Genomic DNA, 20,891 nt, shown 5'->3' with positions numbered 1-20,891 from the left:
TATATGCCACATGAGTATGTATATTCTTAATTAGTATGATAATGTTAAGGACTTCTGCTAGTAAATTTTACAGATACTTAAAATATCTGAATGATATCTAGAAAGGCTTTTTCTTTTCCGGGAAGTTTCAGCCACTTTTGTAACTAACGTCAGGACTGTGCATAAAAACTCAGGGAATTTAGCTTAACCCTTAATGGATCTTCTATGGGAGCTTCACAAGTAACTCCAACATTAGGGGATTACAAATCAGAGGAGACTTTCTGGATCAGACTGCTGGCTGTGAATGTTATTTCAGCGGATAAAAGCCCCATTCAGCCTCCCAGTTGAATGAGTTATTGTATCTGATGGTTCCACTTGTTGATAAACAATGAAGAGCTGGGATACATTGTAGCCTCTACCCCAGAGGCTCAAGCACAAGAACATTCGGGTATCCCTTAATAATCCATAGAATGGGGGGGGGGGGGCAAGGTGCTGGGGTGATAAATCAACATAAGGGGTGAGGCGGGCAGAATTAGGGTGGAGGGACAGGGTAACAGAATGAGGAAGGGGTGAGTGGCAGTGAAGATAATTAGAGGGGTAAGGGGCAGGGTAGAAAAAAATGGTGAGGGATGAAGTAGCAGCTTCTCACAAAAGAATGAAAGGGTTAACAGTGCAGAGAATAACAGAGAAAGGAATGAGAGGCACAGGGACAGAATCCAGTGCAAGTGAAGAAGACACAATGGGCAGAATGGGGTGGGGGCTCCGTGAGGGGCAACTGCTGAATAACAGACACTAAAGGCACCGGACAGACAGACAATACTGCCAAAAACACTGACCTGATACAGCTGCTCCTCTGTAGTGTGAGAGGGTGGCTGGACCGAGTCACGTGATTAGGGGGCGTGGTTAGAGGGAGATGGGGCGTGCTCAGAAAAGGCAGGAAACGGGCGATGCAGCCCCAATGGGTACCCGGGGGTCCGCTGTGGTTTGGTGGGTTCTCTGTGTCCTCGTATCAGAGGCCAGTGGAAGGAATGTGCTGCTTATAATCGGTAGGTACTGAACACGGTGTCTTAACCTCTTTTAGGGGAGAGGTAGGCGTTCTGATGTCTGTGTATTAGGAGGAGGGGAGAGGTGGGTGTCCTGATGTCTGTGTATTAGGAGGAGGGGAGAGGTAGGTGTCCTGATGTCTGTGTATTAGGAGTAGGGGAGAGGTCGGTGTCCTGATGTCTGTGTATTAGGAGGGGAGAGGTAGGCGTTTTGGATGTCTGTGTATTAGGAGGAGCGGAGAGGTAGGTGTCCTGATGTCTGTGTATTAGGAGGAGGGGAGCGGTAGGTGTCCTGATGTCTGTGTATTAGGAGGAGGGGAGAGGTCGGTGTCCTGATGTCTGTGTATTAGGAGGAGGGGAGAGGTCGGTGTCCTGATGTCTGTGTATTAGGAGGAGGGGGAGAGGTAGGTGTCCTGATGTCTGTGTATTAGGAGGAGGGGAGAGGTAGGTGTCCTGATGTCTGTGTATTAGAATGAGAGGAGAGGTAGGTGTCCTGATGTCTGTGTATTAGAATGAGAGGAGAGGTAGGTGTCCTGATGTCTGTGTATTAGGAGAGGGTAGGTATTTACCTTTGTGTTCTGTTATTCTGCCCCTGTGTGGGTTTAAGTCCCTGGGTTTTTACTGGTGGGATGTGCTTCCATAACCTGTGGGAGGGTCTGCTTTTTAACCCCATTCAAATCCGTTGATATGTGGTGTTGCAGGTGATGATGCCGGGTTTGAGAGTGATGTCTATAACAACACGGCCATCAAGACCCCCCACCTGAGAGAGCTGGCCGAGAAAAGCCTCATCTTTAAGAATGCCTTCACCTCTGTGAGCAGCTGTTCACCCAGCCGCTCCGCCATACTGACCGGCCTGCCCCAGGTGACTGCTCTGCCCACCCAGTGAACCTTTAACCCTTCAGTGAGAGGCGACTCCGATTTGGGGAGAAAAAAAGCAATTAATAGGGAATATTCCTTGCGTGTGATTTTAACGGCCCATGTAATGGGTACTGGTACCAACATAGCCTTTTGTTTAATTTCATGCCCTAAAATTTTCTTCCTACTCCTCTTTCCAACCATAACCATGGCTGCCTTAACCTCCAACAACGAGGAGGAATAATTATACAAAATGCAACAATGGGGAGATAAATGAACGGGCGGCAATAATTATTTATGTCCCAAAAAAATCTGCGCTTGGAGACTTTAAATCACCTAAGAAATGACCATGAAGAAATAACAAAGCCTTAGACATTTATTAAAAGTGACTAAGGGGTTAAATGCTGAATTATAAGTGTTTGTTGCTTTTTCCACTTTTATTCAGGGTCAGCTGCCTGTGCTGAGGTGGGATTTCACAACCCGCCGTGTCCCGACTACCAAAACTTCTTGTTTTTCCCTGAAAGCAGGAACTACACGTTATTTGTGTAGAGAGAGCTGTTGTTAATATAGAATGTGCCAACATCTTGCCGTCACTGTAAGGAAACGCTGAGCTTGCACTTCACTCAAAGGCAGCATCTGCTGCACTGATGACTTATCTGGTCATGATGGCCACATGAGAGACGTGGGCAGATATCGCATCAATGTGGTTTATTGATTCGTATGCCCAGATCTGATAAATAGCCGCAAGAATCATGCTCTTGTCTCTTAGAGGAAGTTGCACGATTGATGTCTGGGCAAACATACGTTGGGTTTCTTTGTTTTATCTGATGGCTCCAATTTTGTACCAAAATTGTTAGGGTTTGGTGGTAATAAATCTCAGAAATAGGTGTCTTTTGAAGCTTTGCCTCTCCATCTCTCCGTAGCACCAGAATGGCATGTATGGGCTCCACCAGGACGTGCACCATTTTAACTCATTCGATGACGTCAAAAGTTTGCCTCTGCTGCTCAGACAAGCCGGCATCCGCACAGGTACAAACTGGGTGATAACCCAACTCCTACAGCAAACCAAGCCACATGGAGGTGTATGCTAAATGTATACCTGGATCAACTCAAACCCAACATTTGGTTTGGCCCAGGTAAAGAGTCTAGACGCTCGCGCTGAAGGCTGGATCAGGCAGTAACCCTTCTGTTTGATTTATTATGCCTGAGAAACCTGTGTTACATTGTACCATCATGTCGCCTAAAAGAGCTCTATAGAGAACCAGATGTGTCCCTAAGTGAAGAAGACTAGCTGGAATCTTTGCAAACACATAAAGTAGGTTTAATTACCCAGGTCTGGTAGCCCCACATAGATGTCATCTGTAACCTATCCTATAGGTGTTATCGGAAAGAAGCATGTAGGCCCGGAATCCGTTTATCCATTTGACTTCGCTTACACGGAAGAGAACAGCTCGGTGCTGCAAGTCGGACGCAACATAACTCGGATCAAGCTGCTGGTCAGAAAATTCTTTGAAAGCCAGGACCAGAGGTAGTGTACTAAGTCATTTTTAGGTATTCATTATGGATTAGCGCATGTATCAGTCCTGATTATTTTTTTATGTGTCCTCTCTTGTGTGTAATTTTATTAAAATTATATTATGTGACACCAACTTCTTTCTCATCCAGGCCTTTCTTTCTGTATGTTGCATTTCACGACCCTCATCGCTGTGGACATTCCCAGCCCCAGTACGGGGCTTTCTGTGAGAAGTTTGGAAATGGCGACGTTGGCATGGGGAGGATACCAGACTGGACCCCTCGGTACTACACCCCGGAGCAGGTCCAGGTTAGATCTTAGAACTTCCCAGATTCACTCATTATCATAATAAAGTTCGTATCACAAAGCCAGTCAGCAGTAAATCTTTCCTTCATTAATGGATCATCTGTGGTGTCAACTAGTGTAGCAAGAGAGTTTTCTGAGATGAAGCTCCCCATGAAGATACAACCTTTGAAGTGGTCAATGCTGCAAGACAAAGCACCTATCTTTGCAGATATCATTCCAACCATCCTGGATTGGTTTCTGGGAAGGAATAATAATGCTTGTAAGACCATGATATATTAAACTCAGAAGGTGGCACTCGATACTAGAAAGCCCTGTCTCAAAGAGAGGACAGATGTGTATTATAAGGTAGCACAGATGTATACCATGATGTTTTTCACATTGGGCTCTTGTTCTTTCAGGTACCCTATTTTATTCCAGACACCCCCACCGCCAGAGTTGATCTGGCAGCGCAATATACCACCATTGGCCGAATGGACCAAGGTAAGTGCTTTGCATAACTTTTAACCCCTTAACGACCTTTGCCGGTTCAGGACCGTCACGGAAAAACGGTCACTTAACGACCTTTGACGGTCCTGAACCGTCAAAAAATTAAATAAGCTTAGAAAGTGATCAACGATCACTTTCTTCGCTTAAACGGCGTTGCTTTTGTAGGTTTTGTAAGATTTTTCAAAGAAAAGTCATAAAAGGTGGTTTTTGGTTTTTTTCAAATTTTCACCATGTTTTATTATTTTTTTTTATAGTAAATAAGGTGATAGGATCAAAACATATGATATCTGAAGAAAGCCCATCTTGCCCTGAAAAAAAACAATATATAACATGTGGGTACACTAAATGGGTGAGGAGAAAATTACAGCTGAACACAAGCACCGCAAAAGTGTTAAAACAGCCTCGGTCCCACAGGGTACAAAAAGAAAAAATGAGCCCGGTCCGTAAGGGGTTAATCTTAACAGTCGTACTTTGTAGTCTAGTTTTGACCAGCACTTCTCAGCCTCTGGAGTGGGTCAGAAAAAGGGTATGGGGTCACCTGCATTAAAAGCAGGGAGTTTTCACACCCTGTCTTATCAGTCCAGTGGAATGAGAGCTTCTGGCTGCGATGAACCAGCATAAAAGACTGAAAATGAAGACCCCAAATAGGACACATCTGGAAGATGCATGTTGTTTGTACGTTACAGCAAGTCTCCCTGCCCCGCTGTAATAGACCACAGAAAGAGGAGTCGCAGATGACTTGGGGATTTTAGGCTAATTAGGAAAACGGCGTTTGTGAAATTACTGGATGTTTTGAAACAAAGCTTTTCCCCTGGCACATACCTGCGCGACTTTGCCTGACCCTGGGAAAATATGGGTAAGGACTTTGACGTGCAGTCACATGGCTTATGGGACATGGGCACTACAAAGCCCATCAGAAGATTCTTAATCCGGATTTTGGATTTCTGTTTGTTCTCCTGCCACAAGAGACCTCAAACAAAAAAAAATATATATTTTTGTGTTGCATGGGCTTCATGATTGCATTATATTATAGCGTAATAACGTGTGTGTGTGTATATATATATATATATATATATATATATATATATATATATATATATATATATATATATATATATATATATATATATATATAGGTATTATCTGAGTCTTATGGGCTTATACTTTTGTGATCTTTGCTGACCGCTGAAGGTTTGCCAGATCCAGCAAAGCCAGACATAAGAAAACCTCCCTAGACACCCCATGTTCCACTATAGTATGGAGACTAATTCAACGCCTGTCTTTGTCCTTTCTGGCAGAGGGGCTCTTAATTTAAAGTCCGGTGGTATATCTTTTTCTGTAGCTTCTGGGTTTTAATACATAAGACTTGGAACCATCAAAACCCAGGATTTTGAGATCTTGGTAATGACTTTATTCCAGGTAATGTTACTGCATGGCTGGGGAATTCTTTCTCCTCTTAGACCTTCCTTTTGCATATTTTTATCCACTAGACTGAGAAAAGATCCTTTTATACACGTAAACATTAAAAAGAGGACGTATGTAACATTGTTGCAAGATGTTTATTTCATGGTAGGATGTCACTTTGTACACAATTTCATAGTCCTCTTGGTTTTCATCCATGGCAGGAGTAGGTCTTGTCCTTTCAGAGCTCCGGAGTGCTGGGCACGAGAATGATACGCTAGTCATCTTCAGTTCAGATAATGGTATACCCTTCCCAAATGGACGCACAAACCTGTATTGGTCTGGAAGAGCAGAGCCCCTTCTGGTGTCATCTCCAGACCATCCAAGACGCTGGGGGCAAGTCAGTGAATCGTTTGCAAGTCTTCTTGGTAAGGAGACACCAAGAGGTAGCTAAGAAAGGGTCTGCACTGTTAATATGGGCTCTGTATGCCCTAACATAATTTAGTCTGAAAGTTGTATCTCTTATTAATGACATCATATGCAAATGACCTGGTATTCGATGGGTCAGATGGGGAATTTGAAAAGTAATGTTTTTTTAGTAAACTAAGCCGGGTGTAAGGTCAACTTCTTAAACTGGACCAGCCAACTTGCCACATCTGGCTAATGTATATGTTCCTCTTTCCAGATATCACTCCTACCATCCTAGACTGGTTCTCTATTCCGTACCCAAACTACAAGGTTTTTGGTAAGAGTGTTGAGCTCACTGGGAAATCTCTTCTGCCTGCTCTGGAAATTGAACAGCCGTGGGCTACAGTATTTGGAAGCCAGTCTCATCATGAGGTGACCATGTATTATCCCATGAGGTCAGTCCAGCATATGCAGTATCTCCTCATACACAACCTCAACTTCAAGATGCCTTTCCCTATTGACCAGGACTTTTATGTGTCCCCAACCTTTGAAGACTTGCTTAACAGGACCGTTTCTGGCAAACCAACTAAATGGTTTAAGACTCTTCACAGCTACTATTACAGAGACCGCTGGGAACTCTATGACCGATCAGGAGACCCTTCAGAGGCAAGAAATGTGGCTGGAGATCCTGGCTACCAGGGCATCTTTAAGGCCTTGCGGGATTTATTACAAAAGTGGCAATGGGAGACCTCAGACCCCTGGGTGTGTGCCCCTGATGGTGTTCTGGAAGAGAAATTAGATCCAAAGTGTCGCCCCCTTCATAATGAACTATAATGGATGAATATCTTGACTGTGGCAAGGCAAAGGTGAAGATCTGCCATTTTTTTTGCCTGTAGCTAGAAAGTCGGCACGCTGACTATGACCTCATACCACAGTTGAATTCTCTAGCTTCTGCCCACAGTGAAGTTCCCAAATACATCAGGTGTATGGAATGCAACGCGCATGGCTACTGGAAACCACTAGGTGGCTTGTACCTCACAACCTCCATAACAATGCACTTTAATCCCAACATGCGCTTCTGCAGTAAGGCAGCTGCTCTATATACTGACTCGTGCCTTAAAAAAAGAGAGGACCGTAGTGCACGCCGTCCAATCTGATCGTATAGCTCGCTCCAGGGTTTTATGCGTTCCTTGTACCTCCTATTGAATGAGCCTCCTTCACCTCTCCAAGTATCTTCCTACCTTTAAATGGCTTCCTTATTGTTTCACCAGCCTACAATCAATTTATTATGCTGTATCTGCTACAAATAATAAACTAAATTAACTACAGAATTCATTGATCGCTTGCCACTTACTGTTTTTATTTAGTTTATTCAGATTCATATTTTCCAGCTCCTACATTTGCCTCCACCAAGAATCATAGGCAGAATTCAATCGGAATTTTCGCATCAGCCCGCATTGAAAGTATTAAAACTTTCTACTATAATTGAAAATAACTTGAAGCAAGCCAGCACTTTTTGAAAAATGATGCGCAAACTTTTTTTTTTTAAATATAGCTGTAATAAATCTGTAATGAGCCATTTAAAAAATTAAGAAAACTTACAATATATTTTTTGCATTTCTGTATATACAGCATTAAAAAAACTCTACAAACATACAGTTGATGGACCAGTACATAGAACAACTACAAGAGCGAAATCACAAAGAAAAGAGCGCCTGTTATCTTCAGAGATAGCGCAGGCACAGTGTACAAAAAGCAACATAAATCACATTATTTATGCTTTAATCATCTGTGAACCATGAAGGAGGAGGACCACATCGTAACCATTATTTTTTTTAAGTGAGATCGAGATTGTTCCCCCTCTTTGCTTTCGATGTAAATGCAGTGCCCTATCTACCCATGACCAATATTTTTTTTTCCAATACATCAGGCGGGTACAAAACGGTGTGGATAGGGACATAACTTCTAAAGGCTTCTCGTTTATGTTCCATCTGTGACCTCCTTGTCTGTCCGCAGAACGTCATGGATCAGTTTTGAGAAGTCAGCAGGACATTAAACATAATGGCATGAAACCACAAAATAGCTCAATTAGTTCAACATGACTTTTTATGTAAACCCGAGCGAGTTCGCAAAGAAGACACGCGATAGGAAAAAGACGAAAATCACAAGAGGAAGTCTGTGTGTCATAGAAAGTGAAAACAGAAACTTAGTTTCATGCTAGAATTTTCCATGCAAATTTTCCTGATTCTCTTGCTTGACCCATGACTGCTCCAGTTGTGACTTAAAGACGAAACTCAATTTATTCTTTAACCACCCTAGAGACCCATATGCTAGCCAAGTTGTATGGCTTAAGTGCTTAAGGGAAATATGCCTTAATTGCTTTAATTTTTCACATTTACATACATGGTTATATAAAGTGCTCTTGGGAGTATTTAAGTGCTAGTTTTTTATTTTTTTTTTTTTTTTTTATCTGTTGATTTTGAATCCCTGTGCGCATGCAGCCATTTTGGTTTTATAAGACCCGCCTCCCTTCTTCCTCAAACCGTTGCTTAGAAGTGATACAGGGAGATTAATGAACTGTATAAGTTATTTTCGATTGTATAGAGCTGAATAGAAAACGTGTATTTTGATACAATATAGCTTATTGGAGTGATATAGCACCTTGCTTTCTTTTTCAAACACTTGAAACTATTTTAAACCAGTGTCATTTATACCTCAACATTTTATTTGTACTATATGCTTATTACCAGTTGCTCAATATCTTATTATCAGGACCATAATAACTATATAAGCAAGTGATATGACTGATATTAGAATAATATGATCTACTATTTCATTTTTAAAGTGGTTACGTTACTTTTAGACACATGCTTGTCCAGTTAAACTGGACCCAAGGGCCACGTCAACTCCTTAGGTGCACTTGGGATCAACTTGGACCATTGGCAACATTCTTGAGGACGCTTGGTATCATCTCCAGAGCTGGTTGTCTCATTGGGAATGGAGCTGCTCTTTCTTTCTGGGTCAATCTCCGAAAAGCATTTAGCTTAGTCGGCTCCACAATATCCATTCTGGTTAACCATTGAGTACCCTGTTAGCTGGGGAACAACGGAGGGTTTGTAGTTCTTCAATAGCTGAAGACTGGTAAAGTATCTGTATATGTTGTTAACCAAAAGCTGGAGGATGATAGCCGCGTATGTTCATTAAGCTACCGTTACTCGGTGTGTATCTCTGCGCTGAAGCACAAGGAAATCCTAGTTAGTTAGGAAGTTCCGTGTTGTAGAAGCCAAAAGGTCAGCACTGCTTATTCTCCAGCCACACAACGTGTTTTTGCTCGTCTGTGACAGCTTCCTTCACGCTGCTGATCAAAGATTCGGTGTCACTCCAGCTCTCTGGCTCCACCGTGCGGTACAAGCAGGGCAGCGAGTCTAACTCAGTTTCTTCCCGGTGAGCACACTCCAGAAGCAGGTCTTCGCAGTTCCTCCACCAATGTAGCAGTTTCCTAAAGAGAAATTAACGAATTACATTCTGCCTTTATCAGCACAGAATTTTTTTGGCCAAGGATCAAAATATTTATTTGAAGACATTACTTTGGAAGCATCAACTTCTTATTAGAGACATTCATCATGGCCGTCCCTTAAATCAGTCAAGAAATGGTGGTAACTTCATCACCATTACCATCCCACGCACGCGACATGTCTATAAACCCCTTCCTCACTTTTATACCAATCAACGTACTTTAGTTTTTTTGTGCTCTTCTCCGTCAGTGGGACATGCAGGATGATTGGGTATATTCCTGCCCGGAGGAGCACGGAGACGCAAGAGAGACCGAGCTCCAAGAGGCAGTGCGCGTTCTGTAAGGAAGAACAGTCTTAAGTAACATATGAAAACCTTTTAAATAGCATAACTCAGGTCTTTGTCCTTTTGTACCTGTTGGGCCACGGCTTCTACGTTCTGCCTGGTGAAGCAGCAGCGGACCTTCTCCCCCTCTTTCTCCCCGATAATTTCTCCGCGTTGATACCTCGCTGCGTACTGCGCATCGCTTAGGCACTCTGCAACAAGCGGCAGAGGGTTAGCAAATACTTTCTTCAGCTGAGGAGACGCCGCGTTGACATAACTATCACGGTGAGGGTACCTGTGTCGCATTTCATGAAGTCCTTGCTGGTACAGAGCTTATCACTCAGGATCCTCCCAAGCAGAGAAGGAACAAACAACACAGGCCGGGGACTTGTAACCGTTACGTGGGTCACCAAGGTGTACGGCATCAATGTGGGGCAACTTCTTCCCAGTGTGGAACCTGAGGAAGGATCTGGACAAAAAAAAAAAGAAAATGTGCGCATTTTATTAGACAAACACCAACTCTACTGCGTAGATCAACCAGAATGATTAGAATTACCTTCACAAATTCCACAATCCAGAGATGCCCAGAGCAGGTGTGAGATGCACCGGTCTGTACTCACAACACGCACTTGCTTTCGACACTGCGGGGGATTTAAAGTGGAGAATATTACGAAGGCATGTAGATTAAAAAAAAAAAAAAAAGTGAATTAGTTGTTTAAAGGAGTCTAGATAATATTTTCGTTAAGCCTGGAGAAGGTGATAAAGTGAGTGCGCGCTTGGAGAAGATGATTATTTTTATCTCGTTCTATTATTGTCAAAGTCCATAGCTATCTATGTGTTCAGAGCAACGAAGAGAATGAAATGAAGTCCGAGCTTACCTTCCGCCAAGCTGCACTTTGCCAGGTCATCTGCCAGGTCATGTGTTGGACGCAGGTAATTAGCTGCTGCTGAGCCCTAAGCGACGATAAAGAGAGATATCAGAAAGCAAAAGCGATGCTGATGATGGAAAGGTTACAATAATACTAAGTATCCAAAATGACTACATTAATATGCCCTGTCAATATTATGGACAACGGGGATCTGTATATTTTTTCTGTTTTTACTCTAAATATACATCCCCATTAGGTATAAGTGAAGTGTGAGTGACAGGAACGTGCGTCTTAACAGATAGTTTCGGTTACTCACTGGCGATAGTTGGGTATGATCCCGGACTCTCCATCCTTCAAGGTGTAGGCATTAACCCTATGAGCAAACCATTGGCAGCGATTCTTGAACATGGTGTCTTTAATGTGAAGGATTTCGCCACAGGTCACTTGTAGACCTCCCCCTATACGGCCTGGCATGGACAGGTTAACGCGGACATAGAAAGAGTCTCCAGATACCTCAGACCCATTCTCTAGGTCCCGTAACAGCCTCCGATATTCTGAAAGGCGAATTTTAATATTTATTAATATTTTTTTTATATTTAATAATATTAATATTTAGTAAATGAAATGTAGCAATATAACGTGATACTTATTGTTAGAATCTTTATTATAATTATTAGTCATTAATTATATTATTTAAATACAAATATCAAAATGGAACTTTTTTAGACATACAAATTATATCAATACCATCTATTTTGCATCGTACGGAGAGGCAACAGAACCCGTTGACTCTGTTCAGGGTGCTATGAGCGTCCTCTGATGTCATTCCTGCCATGTCCACTTTATAAGTAGGATTTATGACATTGAAATCCACCTGCAAGAGCACAAATTTCCTAAATAAGGACAACGGGCAAAGGTATAATTTGACAAGACTCTGTAAGTGTTTGTACATTAGCCAAGCTCCTGATCCATAGCGTGGAGTTTAAAGCAGGCATAGGAAATGGTTCACTAGGGAATAAACTAATTTATACAGAATTTCCTAAAATATGAAACCATGTCATCCATTTTAAAGTATTCTAATGAATATTTGCCTTTGAATTTATTAAAACATTTTATAGTTATTTTTGCGAAGCCTTCAAAGGTTTGAGAAAGCAGCGTGCGCTTTAGCAGTTACAAGCTGCTTTCCCTGGGCATTCTGCACTGCTTGCTTAGAGACATTGAGAGGGTTCTTGGTGGACAAATGATAGGATCTTCACTTGAGCCCCTTTACCATTTGGGAGCAAATACAATGGGGGGGCATCACCATCGCAGCCAATCAGCCGTCGGTCGAACAGCTACAGAAAATAACGGGTACCGCAGTCGCTACGACCCGTTTTCCCAAAATTCCAACCATAAAAAATAAATGCATGCGGTTATGAGAGGATGACATTATGTGCTCTGCTTTTATTAATGTATTTTAGGGTAACAGGGATAGGTTGGAAGTGATCTCAAAACAAAAAGAAAACAGCTGGTTACGGACATTCAGAAATCACACAAGAAAAGGAGAGAAAAGGCTGAGAACCACCTTCCAGCTCCTACCAGCAAGAAGTCCCAAAATACTCAGCCAGGTTAGCGATTGACGACGCGTGTTTAGAGGTGTTCTTTATCACAAAAATGCCCTGGAAACAGTATTGGATGTGGCCGAAAAAAAAGAATTTGTGTCGGTGAACAAAACTCACGGCTGTAATCTGATATCCCGGCATCAATGACATCTCGTCTGCTGCAGAGTCTTTGGTCACATGGTGGATGAAAATTCCAGTTCGATTCCCCCCAATGATGCTGATCTGCTTAAGGAGGTTATCACCCTGGAAAGCTATTATGGTGGTCCGGCTGGTCATCCTTTGTGCATGGCGTCTCCGCGGCATGGAACTGGAAGACAGAAGGAGGCAAAGGCAAATTAGTCAATTCCAAGCAGGAGTGCAAAGTGACATAAAGTGCTAAGTCCCATCCACCCAGCCAATTAATTTACATACAAATATTCCAGATCATAATTAAAATTTAGTTCAAAGTTGGGACACAGTTTACCTACATTGGAAGAGAACTGGAGCCATCACCGCTCTCAACCATCTCAATGGTTGGCAGCATCGACACACCTGATGGAACAGAACAGAACAATGGAAACAAGGAAGCATATAATTAAAAACAAGTCATGCAATTAAAATGTGATTGTCATATATAGTTATATATTATTTGTTAATTATATCTGCAAGCGAATGGCTTTTAATATTCAGCTGCTGGAGATAAATTACTAAATGACAAAATGTATAAATCCTCACCTTTGTTGTCTTCCTCAAACTCCGAGTCTGTGTCGGCTTTCTCACTCTGAAGAAGGTCAGGGAGATCTTGGGAGCTGCTATGGTAAAAAGACGTGGTTAAGGACAACCTGGTGTCAATCTGCTTTCTACAGCAGTAGTTCTCAAGACAGTCCTAGAGGAACACTAACCAGGCAAGACTTAGTAATTAACTAGGTGATGGAATTTAGGTTCCTTCATCCTAACCAGTGGTCCTCCAAGCAGAATGGCCAACTATGTGGCTTCCTCTTAGTAGTTAGACCACTCACAAAGAGCAAGACAAGCCAAGACCAAGATAAGCAGTGGACTACCAGCACACGTTGGCATTTACCCCGTTTGGATTCTCTTTTTTGACAAATCTTTCATCCAGTAGCCTTAGAAGTGACTATGAGCCTGTATACATTCTCTTTACGCAGATACGGATACCGGAGGGTTAACTCACGAAAGAGATGAGTAAGAAACGGGTTATGGTAGTTATGGTTTAACAACAGGTGGCGATGTATAATTTGAAAAGAATATATTATTTAAATTCCTTAGTTGCTATGTTGGTTGAGGGATGGGTTCATTTAGTTACCTTTTGGAGAGTTCCTTAAGATATCCCACCTGAAGATGGGTATTTTCCCCAAGGTCCTGGCTGTTCTGCATGCACAGATCATGCAAGGACTGGAACACAAACAAAATACATATGTGTTGAACTTTTTCGATCACATCTCTCCACTCTCTCCTTTCTCCCAAAGTATACATACCGATATACGACAGAGACGAATTAACAGAAAAGAAACACAATAGACAGTCAAATGTAAAAGATGCATTAGACAAAAGCACACGCGTTGGGTTAAAATAACAGTAGGTACCTCAGAAAAGCTTGAATTGGACACCCTGTCTCCATCTTCAGAGGGGAATATGGCATCCATTCGGACCAGTCTCTGCTTCTGATTGGATTCTGTGCATTTCTTTAGCTCAGGGGAGTGTGGGCAACTTGTCATCTGCCCCAAGGAACACAGAAGAACGGGGTGAGGACTTGCTGTTCTTTCCTCTCTGCCAATTCCCAGCACTTGACTTGAATAATTAATCTCATACCCCATGCAATACGGAACGTGCAAAGACATTGTTGGCCCCATATATATGATGATTATTACCCCTTGGGAAGTCAGTTTCACTCTATTTTCTGACTTGGATGCTAGTTTGTGAAGTCCATGGGTGTAGAGTAGCCCTCCTTAATTCAGCTACATGGGTTTGGTCCACCACATCGCAAGAACTCAAAAGCCGCAGGCTCTCACCAAAAAATGATAATACGATTTCCTTCCCTTCTCTCCATCTGTCTCATTCTCCCCTCAACCCTCTAATAGATTGTAAGCTCACAAGCCCTCTTCTCCTTTTGTACAGTATTTCTTAACGTGTATAATCTTACCGTCACATTGTATGTTGACAATTTTAATGTTACTGGTTATTTCTACTCTTCCCTTATTCTAGTAACGCTATGGAATCCGCTGATGCCCTATAAATAAAGGTTACTTATTCCTTATACGTTATGTACACTGTGTGCATTCGATTCGTTTGTTTTACATTGGACCTGTTCAGCTACTAAAAGCACTACTTCCAAAGCCCTGTATTTACTTTAGAAGTTAAAGCAGCAAATGCATTTATTGTGCAAACACACAGAAGCACAAGTCCTTGGTCAATGTTTAAAGCTGATGCTATTCGCAGATTATGAATAAACCTTATAAACCGCTAAATTATATTTGAGAGTTTGCATCAGAGGGTGTGCTGGGATTTTGGTCAATGCCTTTATAGATACATTTCTTTTGTTTACGTCCCGTTTCCCTGGGGGATATTTGCGTGTGTTTCTGTTTGTTTAGGTGTGTTAAGTGCATACGATTGTCATTACTGGAAACTCTCTGGGTTTGACTGGGAGTCTCTGGGTGAAGCACTGCCTCCCTGGTCTCTGAGTCAGTTTCTTCGTTCTCTGGGTAGGAGAGCAATATGTGGCCACACCCACTCCCCCTCCCAAATCACAACATGTAAGGTCAGCCCCTCCCATACTCATAGCTAGCTCCGCCCATAATGAAACCATTCCCCCAGAAGTGGGACAGCTTCGGGTAGCCTACCCTGGGAAGTTCCCAGGAATGAGTACTCTTACCCTATGTGTCTGTAGCTGCGCTTCCATACTCCGAACCTGCAGCCTGAGGTCAGAGTTGAAGTCCGTAAGTTCCATTATCTGTTGCCTCAAGGAGTCCATATCCACAAGAAAGTGGTTAATCTGCGCTTGGGCCATATCGCGGGATCTGTAAGCCTATACAGGCAAATCAAGAGAAACATACATGACTGAGGGCATCCTAGGAAAAAAGTTAACAGCAGCACGTTACTGTAAGTGGCAGGAGGAGACTTGCGGCAGCCAAGTTAGGGTTAGCCGGAGAGTTGTCTCTTCTAACTGTTCGCTTGCCTGACGGCTGTCTTCTGCACGGTCAGGTCGGGTCACATCCAGAACAGGGGAAGCTCCTGTGACCTGTGCTAGTGGGCATGCTCATGACCCAAGAGGGAGAGGCTCGGCACCATAATTTAAAAGCCCAGAGATACAGAATACAGATAGTGTGGTCCTAAATTTGTCTTGAAGCCTTGGCCCGCCGATGCATGCATGTTGACCTCTGGTAGATACCTGGTCTCGCTCTTTCTGCAACTCTGACAGCTGGTTGTGAAATACTTCTGCTTTGTTTCTTAGGACCTCATTCTCCGCCTGAATGTTGCATTTGTCCTGGAGCATGGCTTCTTTCTCCTTTTGCCACTGTAGAAAGAGTAACATTCAGTTATCATAGTGTAAATATACTGGTTGTAGATACTTAATGGACCATCAACATCCGGCTCTGGAATACGAGCTCCACATACCAACTTCTCCAAGGTCTCGGAAGAGGAAATCTTCTCCCTTGTACAGATCAGTTGCGTCATCAACTCCTGTGTAGTTTCTGGAGTCAGGTCCGATTGCTTGATTGTGTCCAGAGGCATCTGAAGAGATCAAGACCAACATGGATGTATGCAGCAGAACGAGCGTTTATACAGCAAGTAGAAGAAGCAAAGAGAAAGCGGTGAAAAGGAACGGAAATTATAGCTGCTAGCAGCGTTCCGGCCTGAAGAAGGTCAACTGCCAACAATCGAATCTACAATAGTCACCAGCTTGGGCAGTTTGGATATTTAACAACTATAGATGGAGCCCATGTACCAAGAGCTGAATGGTCCCCAGCTTCCCTGGACCCACCTGCTTCAAACCTGGACCCACCTTCTTCAAACACGGACCCACCTGCTTCAAACATGGACCCACCTGCCTCAAGCTCTCTCGCAACTGATTGTTTTCCTTCCTCAACATCATCAGGTTTTCTTCACATTGCGCTTGGGATTTCCAGCTCTGAGCCATCTGGAGGTCCATCCGTACTCTGTTGAGTTCCTCTCTCAAAGTATGTAACTACAGGGGGGCATTTAATAAATGGCCTTATTACACACCTTGTATAGAGATATTTAACAATACATGTGCGGGGGGGGAATGCAATATGGAGACAGCAGAAAGATGTAACGGTGGGAGCGATATCTATGCTGGTTAAATAGGCTCATATACTATATTGGGAAAATGTTAATTTTATTTACTGGTTTTATTTATCACCTGTGGTGTGCTGCTATTGGCTATTTGATTTGATAGAGATTTTTTAAGCCATGTTTATAGTAATTTACATTTTTGAAGCTGAATCTAGAACCGGAATGAAACGTAACATAAGAGAACGGCCGGAAGGGTTTCGAGCTCGGATGCCTCATGTCAGCAGTACAGAAAGCATCAGACCGAGTCAAAAGCAGACTATTTTTGTAGGCATGATTAATGCAAGCATCAATAAAACTAGTAACTTCTGGTAAACACGTATCACACCCATTCACGTTTCAGGCGTTGTGAAATACGGAGCACCCGATGCCAAATACAATGACTCTCAACCTTTAGGACTTTCTCTACCTGTCTGCTGTAATCTCGGACTCACTGCAAGCGAGTGGAAGCCCTGAGTGTTTATAATCCAAGTGTGGAGATCCTGCGTCTCCTGAGGCTAGAACTAGTACTTTAGTGAAGAACAAAGTTAAAAATGTCTTCTGACAACAGCCTGATTGTAACAGGAACCTTCTACAATCATACTAATTGTGATACAAAGATCCCCATAACGCCCTCTCAAACAGAACACGGGAAGTTCTTTGGAGCGTTTAAGGTGGACGGACCTCCCTGATGATACGAGTATTGTGGACTGAGGTTGTGGCCACAGGGCAAGCAGTAGGATCATGTATGTTCTTTTACATGACTGACCTGTTCCCGCAGCTCATGGTTCCTGGTCTGCAAAGTGTCTTTCTCTTGTAGGGCAAGCGAGTAGCGCATGGACAGATCATACTGCTTATCTTTGAATTTGCTTAGTATCTGGCTCTGCTCATCCATCTCCTTGCGGAGTCTCTGGTTTTCAGTCTCTATGCTGCGCATGGACTCCTTCTCCGCTTCCAGACGCTTTAATTTCTTCAACAGGTCGCGCAGGTGATGCACGACAATCCCATTCAGTTGCTTCTCCTTTTGCAACTCCTCTTGCAGGGAATTCAACAGAAAGGCATGGAGCTGGCTGCTATCTATCAGTTCTGCGGAGTCAAAACACAAAATTATATAAGAGACAGAGGGGAAGACCACACGTAGCTCATCTGCTCTTAATGTCCAGATATCTTCTTGGCTGTGCCTAAATTTACTGACATGATACTCAATGCACAGTCGTATTGGAATAATAATAATAATTATTATTATATATTAATTATATAAATAATTTTTTATATTTTATTAATTATATATCAATTATATATTATTAATATTAATTATTATTATTTAAAAACAACTTGGTCTACAAATACTTTTCATGTTCCAATTTTGCAGAGTAGCCCGTAGACCGACCCCGCCACATTCTCCCGTCTCTTACTGCTAAAGCTGTTTGGGTCCATGGATGCCTCTTTTCCAGTGATGAAGGTATACATTTTAGGATTGACCAGGAGCAGACTGTCTAGGAAGGCAATGGCTCCATTCTTCCCGCGGGTTCGGAGCACGTCCAAGAGACGTCCTAGAATATAGTGGGCCATTGAAGACAAATGAGCATAGCCGTTGAAAACATATATAATAACTTTTCAGTTTTTTTATGGCAACAACCTATCAGTGACTGCTTCTATGTCACATGACCATTAAGTGTTCCCAGGAAAACCAAACAACAACCTGCAACTTGGTAAATTCAGTGAGTTGAAACTCCTGCAAACTCTCGCTTTAGTAAATAACCCCCAGAGAGAGAGGGTAATATGGCTACGCTCCTGTGGGAGGGTTTGTGGACAGCGCCTCACACCCAGTCATAAGAACGTATATTTGAATGATTGATAAACTGTCGATTGGGCGAGTTAATTGCACGTTTCAAGTTTATGACACGTTTGTACCCATGTGACATTCAAAATATTACTATCCCCTTTTTGGGGGGGGGGTAAAACTAAACCATCACCATATTTCGCCACCCCTAAGGAAATACCGAGCAGATACAGCAGATGAGACCCATTCGGCCCATGATGTAGAAACTTAGACCTTAATCAGTCGTTGGTCTCGTCTTAGGTTCAGGAGCCGTATGCCTATCCCATGCGTGTTTAACTTCTTTCAAGGTATTATCCAAAGAGTGGAAACATGACATTTATCTGGTTAATGTACCAACGCTCCGACCTCGCACTCGAACATGAATTTATAACGAGGAAGCAGAAACCGGATTCCAGAGTAGAAGACCTTCACAGGATGGGTCGCACTCACCTTGCCTCATTCCTCTGTTGAAGAACTTGGCAGAATGCAGAATCTCTTCTTCGTCCATTTCGTCAAGAACCTTGGCCTGGCGCAGGTACGGAGTGAGACGATCCGGGGACAGCTTTTTCACGATTACACACCTGTGCTGTTCTATCATCTCCCAAAGTTCCTCTTCCCCCAGATCGAGGATCTCTGGGTCGCCGTTCCAACTCGCCGACATTGTCAAACAAACTAAGCTCTCCAAGCCTTGGCGGGAAGGAAGCGTGCGTGGTGGTCTACCTGGTGGTCTACCACGTCACAGCTCAACGCCAACCCTGGGGGACAAAAGGAGAATAGTTAATCCGCCAAATTCATTCCAGGTCATCCAAGTACCATCATCTATATATATATACAGGTTTAAACTCCCTTTACCGTATCAATCTACCACATCTGTCGGGAGGCTGTTCCAGTATCAGTTTGCAGACACTAGCGAGAAGCGCAGACAGAATTGGTGGCAATCCCTGGAAATCAGTTCTTTTGTAAGCACGCGACAAAAGAATGTTGCAGTATCGGTTACGTTCCAGCTATAGGAAGCAAATTATTTCTGCTCTCTTCCTGAATAACGAGAATGCACGGAAATCCCAGGAAGTAAATCAAAGAGTCCATCATCCCCAAAAAAAGGTTTACGGGTCATTAAAGCGTCTCGTCTTGTGAATAAGCGATCTGCGAGATTTAAACAAAAACAACAATATTATAAAATTCTATATATATTTATATTATAAACATTTTAAAAAAAAATAATGGCTTGGAGGACTCACCGGCAGAATAAAAAATAAATTATTATTATTATTGTTAAAATATTTAGTTCCACTTCTAGAGCAATAAAGGAAAATATCAGATACCTCTGCGGTGGGTCGGCGGTTCCCGGTTACTCTCAGGTAGTGAGCTATGAATTTCCCCCACCTGGTTAGTGTAATTTCCAAGCTCTGACAGCTAAATGCCTCCTACTACGGCACAAAGGTCAGATGTGAAGATAAGACACGACTTTCACTTTTGATTTTGACCTTGCCATACCTTAAAAGTCTCAAGGTTTTTGCGCTATAGCTGTCAACAGTCCTAATGCGCTCCGGACAGTCTCAATACCATTACACTTCTGGCAGCTTAACATATGCGTTGCTGGTTATGCAGAGAACCTGTAGGCATGATATTAAACCTTGCTGTGCTTCTCGCCTATAATCAGTAACAAAAAAAGTTGCCGTAGCAGCAGATTTTTTTTTTTTTAGCTTTAAAACAGAAAAACAACAACTAAAGTGACCTGTATGACCAGGATCTGGTCATGGATCTGCCCCTAAGGGTCTGGGTATCATAAATGACACAACAAAAACATCTAATAATAGAAATTGTTATTTTTCAGCCGACAAATATTCCACGACAGAATCTTACGAGATGTCGACCAGATCAGAGTTTTGTCTACTTTGTAAGCAAGTAGTTCCAGTCAACTTGGAGCAAAAAAAAAAAGTTGCGGGTACTTGGAAACAACTCAAACAGACGAAAAAGATAAAAAAAAACCCCACAAAACAAACACAAAAGAGTTAAGTGATTTATTTTTAGCTTTTCTGACACCGCTATAGAAAAAAAGGGCTAGCGATTAAACTTTCTGGCTCTGCTAATACTCAATAATAATACTCAAAATACTTCAGCCTGATTGGCTGCCTAAACTGTCAATCATCGATGAGAAAGTGTTCCTATTGAGTTCATTGGAAGCACTTTGATTGACAGCTTCAAGCAAAAGGGAACGGAGTTAATTAGAGACGGTTATTCCTCCAGTGCTAGATCTTATTAGCACAATATCAGCTTTTCAGCAATGAAATCATTAACCCCGTTTAAATTCCTCGCCTAAATGCCGTAAGCCCCTGGCCATTTAATTGCAATCACCTCCAAGCAAGCAGGGCATTTACCGCCCTTTAAGCATCTCAGAATACACACCGTTGATGAAGGAATAATCCCAGCGAGCTTCTCCTGTAGGAAGAGCTGGGCCAGCCCTGTACAATGTATAGTTAAATC

The 20,891-nt window shown here is 42.6% G+C and overlaps 2 protein-coding genes across 2 annotated transcripts; one reads left to right on the top strand and one right to left on the bottom strand.

The window, feature by feature from the left end:
- The first annotated feature begins 937 nt into the window (after positions 1–937).
- On the top strand, positions 938–6,825 carry LOC149277039 (N-sulfoglucosamine sulfohydrolase-like). Its single transcript, XM_089503167.1, has 8 exons — positions 938–1,025; positions 1,724–1,884; positions 2,801–2,906; positions 3,255–3,405; positions 3,543–3,699; positions 4,095–4,176; positions 5,808–6,011; positions 6,269–6,825. The coding sequence occupies exons 1-8, from the start codon at positions 938–940 to the stop codon at positions 6,823–6,825; spliced, it is 1,506 nt and encodes a 501-aa protein (XP_089359293.1).
- A 2,457-nt stretch (positions 6,826–9,282) lies between these two features.
- Positions 9,283–19,068, bottom strand: LOC149277038 (caspase recruitment domain-containing protein 14-like). The gene is made up of 19 exons (XM_089503162.1): positions 18,858–19,068; positions 18,001–18,138; positions 17,355–17,671; positions 16,341–16,481; positions 15,911–16,027; positions 15,684–15,809; positions 15,168–15,320; positions 13,602–13,690; positions 13,013–13,089; positions 12,766–12,829; positions 12,416–12,605; positions 11,445–11,571; positions 11,014–11,251; positions 10,707–10,782; positions 10,385–10,469; positions 10,124–10,297; positions 9,919–10,040; positions 9,727–9,842; positions 9,283–9,490 (listed from the first exon to the last, which is right to left on the bottom strand). The coding sequence occupies exons 1-19, from the start codon at positions 19,066–19,068 to the stop codon at positions 9,283–9,285; spliced, it is 2,769 nt and encodes a 922-aa protein (XP_089359288.1).
- Positions 19,069–20,891: the final 1,823 nt, after the last annotated feature.

Source organism: Sceloporus occidentalis, unplaced genomic scaffold (assembly GCF_023333645.1).
Source record: "Sceloporus occidentalis isolate IW3139 unplaced genomic scaffold, rSceOcc1.0.p SCAF_221, whole genome shotgun sequence".
Lineage (NCBI taxonomy): Eukaryota > Metazoa > Chordata > Lepidosauria > Squamata > Phrynosomatidae > Sceloporus > Sceloporus occidentalis.
Note: the sequence above shows the minus strand (reverse complement) of the source record. Positions and strands in the feature narration are given on the sequence as shown.